At 40.5% G+C, this 12,223-nt stretch overlaps 1 protein-coding gene across 1 annotated transcript; it reads right to left on the bottom strand.

Moving 5' to 3' along the window:
• Positions 1-397: 397 nt before the first annotated feature.
• Positions 398-1,609, bottom strand: LOC125373314. The gene is made up of 2 exons (XM_048384319.1): positions 1,169-1,609; positions 398-979 (listed from the first exon to the last, which is right to left on the bottom strand). The coding sequence occupies exons 1-2, from the start codon at positions 1,607-1,609 to the stop codon at positions 398-400; spliced, it is 1,023 nt and encodes a 340-aa protein (XP_048240276.1).
• Positions 1,610-12,223: the final 10,614 nt, after the last annotated feature.

A 12,223-nucleotide genomic window follows, 5' to 3' on the forward strand; every position in this document is an offset into this window, starting at 1 on the left:
CCCATGATGATACAGGGCTTTGGTAACTGATCATAAAGATGCTGAAGATCAGCCTGCTGAAGAGTAGTCGAAGGAGGAATATATAAGGAGCACAAAGTAAGTGCAATGTGCAAGGTAAGTCGGACAGCTACAGCTTGAAGATTGGTATTGAGGGGAACAGTACTGTGGATGATGCCTTGCCTGATCAATATAGTAGAACCTCCAGTAGCTTTCTCACCTGGAGGTGAAAATGAATGATAGCAATTGTATTTCCGTAAATCAAATACATCGCTGTGCTTAAGATAAGTCTCTTGGAGACACAGTGCTGATGGTGTAAAGTCCTGAATTAGCAATTGTATCTCATTAAAATTTTTCCTGAGTCCTCTGCAATTCCACTGAATCAAATGAGGCGTGTGAGTCATGGCGGCTCAATAGGTAATCTCACACGCGAGTGTGAAGAACTCCTAGCACTGGCCTGAGAAGATGGAGTTACCTCCATATCCAAAGGTCCAAAGGAGTTGTGGACAGGCACCTCTGAAAGAGAGGGTGTCCTAAGATGTTGTCTGTTTCGTTTTTTTCTTTCTGTCTTTGACATGCGAACATGTCCTGGTTTTTCAATAACAGGTAAAGGTTGTGGATCAGTCTGTGATTCTGAAGATGATGTAGTGGGCTGACAATCTGATTTGTTTGGCTGAATGACCGACGTTGTTTCAACTGGTTGAACGGAGTGAACCCATGTCAACTCAGTCTGACACTCTATGGATGAAGTGGCAACAGAACGAGACACTGCAGCAGAATACGTTAATGTTGATGGCAGCTGATTTGCCACTTGTTTTTTGGCATCCAGATATGATATGTTGTTATGATGTTTGAGTTTCAATATCTGGGATTCAGTCTTCCAGAGTGGACAGGATTTGGACCAGGCTTCATGTTGGCCATTACAGTTGGCACATTTGACGTCCTCCCTACATTCAGTGCTGTCATGTTTACCACCACAACGCTGGCAAACATGAGGTCGATCACAAGATTTGGAACCATGACCAAACTTTTGGCAAGTATAACACCGGAGTGGATTGGGGACATACACCTCCACTCCGATATTAACATAACCAGCTTTAATTGAACGAGGGATACTTGGTCTATCAAATGTGAAGAGATAGGTATTCAGGGGAGTGATAACACCATTTACCTTTTTGGTGAAACGTTTAACAGCTGTCACTGCCTGATCCTTTAACTCTGTAACAATTTCTTGTTCAGACATGTCCGAAAGACATCGAGCTCTGTCTCGAACAATGCCTCTACTGGAGTTTAAAGTTTTATGTGCTGAAACAGCAACCTCAACATTTGCAAATTGACTGATCGACAAGAGATTTAGAGATTGCTGTTTCTTCAGACACTCCACAAGAATAGAACCACTACCGAGACGAGTGACATTTTTCACTTCTCCACAGTGTCCGTTAATAGCTTTAGTAATAGCAAACGGATTCAGTTTTAAAGGTAGTTTGTCAGCAGCCTCGATCACCAGGAATCGGGCCCATGAATCGGAGTTGGTGGGAATGTTCCCAGAATCATCATCTTCAAGACGCCTTTTTTTATCGTTACGAATTGAACCAGGTTGTTTGGTAGACATGGCGAAAGAAAAGTGTTTCAGCATACCTGCTCCCCACCCCCCATGGAGTGTCAACAAGGACAGTGTTGTAGCGCATCTGATTTCCAGCATGCAAACACCAGGGATACAGGGATGTTATACTCCAGCAAATATGACTTGAATAGCTATATTTATCTACCAGATGTAGTGCCAGGCAGGTTCAGTCCATGACAAGAAACTGGAGACATACAGAATACAGAGGTCAACATCACCAGATTGGCCCATGAGCCACCGCCTTCTGGCGTAAGACTCTAGGCAATTTATTCCATCAAAAATTGGTAATTCATACAAAGTATGCATGGCCAAGTCCAAAATATACATTATAATAACAACACAGGAGTGCATACACAATATTACGCACAGGGCCTGGCATGACCAGCCGATTGATAAGACCGGGCCCATCTTACCACCCGTCTAGGCGAAGTAAGGGTCGAAGTAGTGTGTTGGGCAAAGGAACACAGTTCCAGGAACCAGTGCCCTCAACTACCAGACTCCCGTCCTCCGCCGACACAGGGACGCAACCCACGGCAAACAGGTTGCCCATTTTAGTCGCCTCATATGACCAGCAATGGGAGGCTGTGGAAATATTCTGCCCCGGTTCCACACGGGGGAAGAGCGATTAGCGTTACCCAGCACTCACCACGAGGAGGTTGCTCTTCACGAGTGCCAAATGTACTTTGAATGATGTGGTCTTACATATCCTCTCCGGGGGACAATAATTTTACGCTACTTCAACCCCCTTAGAGGATATAGCCACTAACAATCTAAGTTACAAATTATACATTACCAATATAAAATATAGCTATTTACACAATTCAAAATTTATCAATAAGTTCAATTTCTTTTAAAAAGCCAATAATTAAATGAGAATTGATTCTATTAAAAAGATCCGTCATTGATGATGATTTGAAATATTTATCCCTTGTGATGGAAAAATCAACACAGTCAAGCAGGACATGCTTGACGGTGATTCTTTCATCACAAGGGATACAAAATGGAGGATCCTCACCTTTCAACAAATAATCGTTTGTATACCTGCTATGGCCAATACGACATCGTCGTATTATGACCTCCTCAAATCTGGACTGACAGCCCAAGCAGGTGTAACCGATATTTGGTTTAATTTCATGTAATTTATTTATACCTACTTGAGTGTCCCACTTCTGTTGCATTAGATCAGTGATGTAAGATCTAATTAAGGGTTTATAATCAGTGTATGGTAGAAGAAGTGGTGTCACAGATTTGGTGAGTGCTGCTTTTGCAGCAGCATCGGCCATTGTATTACCAATGATACCAACATGGCTTGGTAACCAACAAAAGACGATGTCGTACTGGCCAGTAGCAAGATCATTTTGCAGTTCAATGATTTCACGTAAAAGTGGATGATGACAAGATATATTATTTATTGCCTGAAGACAGGAAAGTGAATCAGAGAAGATAATGAACCGTTTATGTTTAGATTGGGTATTTATATATTTAAGAGCAGTTAATATTGCCTGCGATTCTGCTGTAAAAATAGAACTGTCATTCGGTAATATAGATGATATGGTTCTGGATCCAATGACAGTGGCGCTGGCAACAGCGGCACCATCCTTGGATCCATCTGTAAATATGGATTTGTAAGTATTATATGTGTTCCTTAATTCATTATATTGTTGTTGGTAAATTAGTTGATTTGTGACAGATTTCTTCAGTTTAGTTAAAGTTAGATCCACCTCTGGATGTACTAACTGCCATGGTGGAGAAGAGAAAAGCTGAGTGGGGGCTATATTACCAAGGTTAATGTTAGCAGCAGAAATATCTGCTTGTAGTCGTATTCCTAGTGGTGGAATAAGAGAAGATTTTGTTTTGAATAGATTACCGTAAAGGGGATTGAAAACACAGTCATAAGCTGGATTGGAGTTATTGGAACGTAATTTAGACATATATTGGAGAGCTAATTTAATGCGACAGTGTTTTAGGGAAGGCTCGTTAGCTTCCACATACAAACTATGAACAGGTGAAGTTCTGAAGGCTCCAAGGCAAAGCCTCAGGCCCTGATGATGAATGGTGTCAAGTAATTTTAAATTGCTCTTACAGGCCCCACCATAGATGATGGAGCCATAATCAAGTTTCGAGCGGATAAGTGTTCGATATAGTTGGAGGAGGGTTTTTTGATCCCCTCCCCACTTACAATTTGAGACAACTTTTAATAAATCTAGGGCCTTCAAGCACCTATTCTTTAAGTATTTTATGTGGGGCAGAAAGGTCAAATGATGATCGAATATTAGACCTAAGAATTTGGCTTCCGTTACAACTTTAATGGGAGTGTTATCTAAAATTAATTCTAGATCTTTATGGGGTTTATATTTCCTACAAAAATGTATACAGTTGGTTTTAGATTTTGAAAATTTAAAACCATTTTCAAGACACCATTTCTGGATTTTATTTAAACATAGCTGAAGCTGCCTTTCAATAGTATGCATGTTTTTGCCACGACACGAAATATTAAAATCATCCACAAAGAGCGATCCGTCAATCGAATCATTTAAAACTTTGGACAAACTATTGATCTTAATACTAAACAATGTGACAGACAAGATGCTACCTTGTGGGACACCTTGATCCTGATTATAATGATCAGAAAGGGTAGAACCCACGCGGACCTGAAAGTGCCTGTCAGTTAAAAATTCGGATATAAATTGAGGCAAACGGCCTCGTAATCCAAAATCATGTAAATCTTTTAAAATACCATGTTTCCATGTAGTGTCATATGCTTTTTCTAGATCGAAAAAGATAGACACTGCATGTTGTTTATTTATTATTGCATTTTTTACAAATGATTCTAAGCGAACCAAATGGTCGATGGTACTTCTGTTTTTCCGGAAACCACATTGTATATTAGTAATAAGATTATTGGATTCCAGGTACCAAACGAGACGATTGTTTATCATGCGTTCCATGGTTTTGCAAACGCAGCTTGTCAATGATATTGGTCGGTAATTTGATGGGTCAGTATGATCTCGACCGGGCTTGGGGAGCGGGACAACTATAGCATCACGCCACGAAGGAGGGAACTTCCCTGAGGTCCAAATGACATCAAAAATATTCAAAAGTGTTTCTAAGGATGATTCTGGTAAGTGCTTCAGGAGTTGATAATGTATGTTATCAGCTCCTGTAGCAGTATCATGAGCTTGTCCAAGGGCAGTGTGGAGTTCATGAATAGAGAATAGTTCATTATAATCTTCCCCATTATCTGAATTAAAATTTATAGGTTTCTTTTCTTGCTGTTTTTGATACTTTTGGAATTGAGGTACATAGTTAGATGAGGAAGAGTGTTTAGACAAAGTTTCGCCAAGTTTATTAGCAATATCTGATTTATGAGTTAGTAGTTGGTCCCCATTTTTAAGATGATGAATACTAGATTTAGTGCCCTTACCTTTGATTTTTTGGACCATGTTCCATACCTTGGACATGGGCGTCCTTGAATTTATTTTTGACACATAATTTCGCCAAGATTGGCGTTTACTTTCTTTAAATGTACGCCGTGCTTTTGCGTTTAAGATTTTAAATTTATTTAAGTTATGAACCATAGGATGGCGGCGGAAATAATGCTCCGCCTTTTTCCTCGCCTTCCTAGCTCGCTTGCATTCATCAGTAAACCATGGTTTACGTATGTGTGGAATTCCAGAGGACTTGGGAACACAATCTTCAGCTATTTTGATGAGTTCATTAGAAAAGCATGTTATCGGGTCAGGAATGTCAGTAAAGTGATCAGGTGTTAACTTTGCTGTACATAGAAGGTCATACAGAGGCCAGTTAGCTTTGGTAAAGTTCCATCTAGAGGACGGAGGAACATCAGATGGGGTAATAGGGTGTAGAATGGTTGGAAAGTGGTCACTTCCACAGAGGTCATCGTGTACTGACCACTCAAATTCATTTAGCAGGTTGGAATCTGTAACAGACAAATCCAGAGAAGAGTATGTGCCTGTACCAGGATGTAAATATGTGTTTGAATTATCATTAAAAAGGCACAGAGTATTGTTTGAAATAAAATCTTCTTAGAGCTTGCCTTTACCGTTGGTATGATCACTACCCCAAAGTGGGTTATGTCCGTTCATATCGCCCATTATAATACAGGGCTTAGGAAGCTGGTCATAGAGAGCTTGAAGATCGGATCGCTGAAGAGATGCAGATGGAGGAACGTAAAGAGAGCACAGAGTAAAAACAATGTGCATAGTGATACGAACTGCGATAGCTTGTAGAGGTGTATTCAGAGGAACAGGGCTATGAATAATACCTTGCCTCACCAGGATTGAAGATCCTCCAGTTGCTTTAGCTCCTGGAGGTGAAAAGAAATGATAAGAATCATATTGTCTGATGTTGAGTTGATCTGTATTTTTAAAATATGTTTCCTGTAGACAAAAGGCAGTTGGCTTGAAATCCTGTGTTAAAAGCTGTAAATCATTAAAATTGTTTTTTAGTCCTCTGCAATTCCATTGTATTATCGGGTTAGAACAGGTCATGGTGGTTCTACTGGGGATCTGGACCGAGAGGGAGGTCCACTCCCATGGTCTGTTGGAGATGGAGTTATCTCCATCGCCAAAGGTTCAAATTGATTTTGAACCACAACAGGTGGCGGCTGAGAAGAAGGCACCTCCAAGTGTTGGAGTGCCCTAGCCGTTTTTTTCAGTTTCTTTTTTTCCGTTTTTGTTAAATGGAGGTCTCCATGAATTGGAGATGATTCTGGTTCTACTATTTTTGTTGATTGCACTAGCTCCGTCTGTGAAGCTGATGTTACTCTTGTTGTGACACTGTGAGATGATTTGGCTGACTTGTCGTCTAGCATCTGCTGAGTACCTACCCAAGAAATGGTTGTTTGGCATCCTACAGAATCTGTGGCGGCCTTGACAACAGGAGTGACAGTTACTGCTGCTGAGTAAGATTTTGTTGAGTTATTTGGAGATTGTGACTGAACTAGCTTCTTAGCATCATGAAAAGAGATATTGTTGGTGTGCTTAATTTTTAATATTTGAGATTGACGGATAAAGTGTGGACAAAGTTTTGATGAGGCCAAGTGGTCCCCATCACAATTTGCACACTTTGTGGCATCAGTGCACTCAGTGCTCTCATGAGAGCCACTGCAGCGCACACAAACTACGCTGAGAGTGCAGGTCTTGGCACCGTGTCCAAAATGTTGACATTTGTAACATCGGAGTGGGTTTGGTACATAAACTTCCACTCCGATATTAAAGTACCCAGCTTTTATAGATTTAGGAATTTTGGAAAGGGAAAAAGTAAAGAGATAGGTGTTGGTTTTGATGATGTTTTTATCCTGTTTTCTGGTGAAACGCTTGACAGATGTAACACCTTGATTTGTTAGTTCGGTCACAATCTCATCTTCACTCATGTCAGCTAAACATCGGGCTCTGTCTCTCACAATGCCTCGACACGAGTTCAAAGTCCTATGTGCCGAGACAGCAACCTCTACATTTGCAAATTGGCTGATTGATAACAGATTAAGAGATTGCTGTTTCCTGGCACATTCCACAAGTATGGAGCCATTACGGAGGCGGGTAACATTGTTAACTGTACCACAACAACCATTGATGGCCTTAGAAATAGTGAACGGGTTCAATTTCAAAGGTTGATGATCAGAAGCCTCGATTACTATGAATCGAGCCCAGGAATCTAATTTGAGATCAGTTTCGTCATCAGAAGAGCTAGCATCTAGGTGTTTTCTTTTCGAACCAGAGTGTTGTGTCGACATAATGAAAGGAAGTGGTTCAGCACCCCTGCTCCCCACCCACCATGGAGTGCGACAAAGAGCGATGTTTTCCTGCACCGGATCTCCAACATGCAAACATCAGGGATACAGAGGTGGTATACTCCAGTAAGAACAACATGAATAGCTGTATTTGTCTAACAAATAAAATGTCAGGCTGGTTCGGCCCATGGGAAGAAATTGAAGACATACAGAACTCAGAGGTCGAAAGTACCAGATTGGCCCATGAGCCACTGCCTTCTGGCGTAAGACTCTAGGCAATTTATTCCATCAAAAATTGGTAATTCATACAAAGTATGCTTGGCCAAGTCCAAAATATACATTATAATACAACACAGGAGTGCATATACAATATTACGCACAGGGCCTGGCATGACCAGCCGATTGATAAGACCGGGCCCATCTTACCACCCGTCTAGGCGAAGTAAGGGTCGAAGTAGTGTGTTGGGCAAAGGAACACAGTTCCAGGAACCAGTGCCCTCAACTACCAGACTCCCGTCCTCCGCCGACACAGGGACGCAACCCACGGCAAACGGGCTGCCCACTTTGGTCGCCTCTTACGACCAGCAATAGGGTGCTGTGGAAATATTCTACCCCGGTTCCACACGGGGGAAGAGCTATTAGCGCTACCCAGCACTCACCACAAGGAGGTTGCTCTTCACGAGTGCCTGGAGTGGAAACTAATTGCTTGGCAGCCTGTAAGGTGGTTGATTGTTTTGCAGTCTTACATTCAACTAACAGCAATCCCGATCGAATTTATTTTTTTTGACATCCTGGACATCTCCAGCAATGCCATAAAGTGCCTTAGAAATTGCGAAAGGATTCAATTTCAAAGGTGTACCATCAGTGGCGGAAACCACTAAAAATCTAGCCCAACTACCAGAAGAACACTTCAGGATGGTAGTCGCCTCATCCGAGGAATCTTCCAAAAAACGTTTGGTTTTTTTTGGGGTGCGCCATTTTGAATTTGTAAAAGGTTCACCATCCCAGCTCCCCACCCACCATGGAGTATCACAGGGACAATGCTATAAGCCAGTGGATCTCCAACTGGCAGCACCAAGGTACTGGGATGGTATACTCAAGCAGATTAACTAATAAATTCATCAATCCACCGGATTGGCCCATGAGCCACCGCCTTCTGGGCATACGACTCTAGGCAATTGAAACAATTAACAAACAAAATTCAAGATTTGATACATATATAATTTGGCTAAGTCCGAAAGTTAAAAAGGTAAAGCAAAAGTCAAATCATTTGAAACACAATATGTGTTCAGGGCTTGGCGTGACCAGCCGATTGATAGAACCGGGCCCATTCTACCACCCGTCTAGGCGAAGTAAGGGTCGAAGTGATTTATTGGGCAAAGGAATACCGGTTCCTTGGTCCAGTGCCCTCAACCACCAGATTCCCGTCCTCCGCCGACACAGGGGCGCAACCCACGGCAAACAGGTTGCCCAATTTTGTCGCCTCATACGACAAGCAATGGGGTGCTGTGGAAACATTGTGGCCCGGTTCCACACGGGGGAAGAGCTATTAGCGTTATCCAGCACTCACCACGAGGAGGTTGCTCTTCACGAGTGCCCTAACAGGAAAAGAAAAAAGTAAATTTTACATCTGATAATGGTGAAGATTACAATGAGGTATTTTCACTACATGAGCTATATACTGCCTTAGGGCAAGCTCATGATACAGCAGCAGGCGCTGATAATATTCATTATCAGCTACTGAAACACTTGCCCGAATCATGCCTTGAAACTTTGTTGACTATATTCGATGACATTTGGACATCAGGGACGTTTCCACCTTCATGGCATAATACCATTGTTATACCAATACCCAAACCTGGGCGGGATCATTCTGATCCTTCAAATTACCGACCTATCTCTCTAACTAGCTGTGTTTGTAAAACGATGGAACGCATGGTAAATAATCGATTAGTGTGGTACTTGGAAACAAATAATCTTCTTACCAATATACAATGCGGTTTCCGGAAAAACAGAAGTACTATCGATCATTTAGTGCGTTTAGAATCGTTTATTAAAAATTCCATTGTAAATAGACAACATGCTGTATCAATCTTTTTCAATTTAGAAAAAGCATACGATACAACATGGAAACATGGTATTTTAAAAGATCTTCATGATTTTGGATTAAGAGGCCGTCTGCCTCATTTTATATCACAGTTTTTAACAGACAGGCAATTTCAAGTCCGAGTGGGTACAACCCTGTCTGATCATTATAATCAGGATCAGGGTGTCCCACAAGGCAGTATTTTGTCTGTCACTTTATTCAGTATAAAAATTAACAGTTTGTGGATCACTTTTTGTGGATGATTTTAATCTATCTTGTCGTGGTAAAAATATGCGCACAATAGAAAGGCAATTACAATTATGTCTTAATAAAATTCACAAGTGGTGTTTAGAAAACGGGTTTAAATTTTCCAAATCAAAAACTAATTGTATACATTTCTGCAGAAAATATAAGCCACATAAGGACCCTGAACTATTTCTGAATGGCAGTCCTATCAAAGTTGTTAAGGAGGCCAAGTTCTTGGGACTTATTTTGGATAACCACTTAACTTTCCTTCCACATATAAAATACCTAAATACCTCTTACACTTATACAGGTCACTGATCCGTTCAAAACTTGATTATGGCTCCATCGTCTATGGTGGAGCCTGCAAAAGTAATTTTAAAAAAACTAGATACGATACATCATCAGGGTCTGAGGCTTTGCCTTGGAGCCTTCAGAACGTCTCCCATTCACAGTCTCTATATAGAAGCAGATGAGCCTTCTCTTAAACAACGCCAACTAAAATTATCTCTACAATACATCACTAAATTATATTCTAATCCGTCAAATCCAGCTTTTGAATGTATATTCCATCCTCTATACGAAGATCTTTACAATAAGAAATCAGCACTCAATCCACCACTAGGAATTAGAATAAACTCTGCAATATCAGCTTCGAATATTAAACTCCAAGATATAGCTCCTACTCAACTTTTCTCATCTCCTCCTTGGCAAATGGTAAAGCCAGAGGTAGACCTGACATTAACCAAACTTAAGAAATCCGATACTAACCAATTAATATACCAACAAGAATACCATCAACTAAGAAACAATTATGACACTTATAAATCTATATTTACAGAGGGATCCAAGGATGGTGGCGCAGTTGCTAGTGCCACTGTCATTGGATCCAGAACAATCTCTTCACGTTTACCTGATAACAGTTCAATATTCACTGCAGAAGCAAACGCCATTTTTACAGCACTTAAATATATCGGTAATCAATCTAACATAACCAATTCATACTGTTTTCAGATTCTCTTTCATGCCTTCAGGCAATCAAAAATATGTCTTCAAAACATCCACTTTTAATCCAAATTCTTGAGTTATTTACTGATCTTGCTACTGGCCAATATCACATCGTCTTTTGTTGGTTACCAAGCCATGTTGGTATCAAAGGTAACACAATGGCCGATGCTGCTGCTAAAGCAGCGCTCAACAAATCTGTGACACCACTTCTGATCCCATACACTGATTTTAAACCCATGATTCGATCCTACATCCGAGATCTTATGTAACAGAAGTGGGACGCCCAAGTAGGTATCAATAAATTACATGAAATTAAACCAAATATCGGATATACCTTCTTGGGGTGTCAGTCCAGATTTGAAGAGGTCATTATGCGACGATGTCGTATTGGCCACAGCAGATATACTCATGAATATTTACTAAAAGGTGAGGATCCTCCGTTTTGTATCCCTTGTGATGAAAGAATCACAGTCAAGCATGTCCTGCTTGACTGTGTTGATTTTTCCATCACAAGGGATAAATATTTCAATGTAAAAACAATTAAGGACCTTTTTAATGATGTTAATTCTCCTTTAATATTATGTTTTTTAAAAGAAATAGAACTTGTCCATAACTTTTGATGTGCTTAATGTATTATTTTATAAACTGGTAGTGCTAATTAATAACTTAGATTGTGAGTGGCTGTACCCTCGAGGGGGGTTGAAGTAGCGTAAAATTATTGTCCCCCTAAGAGAGTATGTAAGTCCCCAACCATTCGTAGTATTTTTATGCATACCAGACTTTTAAATCGTAGTATATTTGCTAGTTTTATTCAATGGCTAAACGTGCATATAATCGCCAGCGACTGAAGGGATGGTGTAAATCCTACCGGGGTCCATGCAGGAAGCAAAGGCACTGTAAGTCCCCATGGTCCCTGGTGTGGTGATCTCCCTTTAGTTACTGACGATCTCTAGCCCATTTTTATATTGTGTTGTTCCTTAATACTTAATGCTTTTAAATGTTCTGCAACTAGTTTTAAATCTTATCTGTGATATTCTAGTTCTCATACTGTCCTTTGATGACAGATTTTTATAAAGTTTAAATATTTGTATATTTCATGTCTAATTTCTCGTCACGATATGGCTGAAATATTGCCGATGTGACGTAAAGCAGTACCTCACTCACTCACTCACTCACTCACTCCTAAACACATCTATCACATAAATATATAAATCAATTAAATTTTGCATAAAGGACAATTGATATTCAGCATTAGAATTTCATAATAAGTTAATCACGTTCACTCATAAACAAATAGCTATATATTACCTACAAGCTGAACATTACTGATAGTATAGGAAACATTTATACAGGTGTAATTCAAATAGGCATATATACAATGCGACATTTGCATCTGGGCACATTTAGATGAAACTAATTATACCAAAGGCATACCCTGTGGGTGACACGGGAGCGTAGCCTTCTCGCCTGAGAGGCAGCGAACCCTTTTTAGTGAGCCGTATGCAGTAGCCTA

Source organism: Haliotis rufescens, unplaced genomic scaffold (genome assembly GCF_023055435.1).
Source record: "Haliotis rufescens isolate VD_foot unplaced genomic scaffold, xgHalRufe1.0.p SCAF_5, whole genome shotgun sequence".
NCBI lineage: Eukaryota > Metazoa > Mollusca > Gastropoda > Lepetellida > Haliotidae > Haliotis > Haliotis rufescens.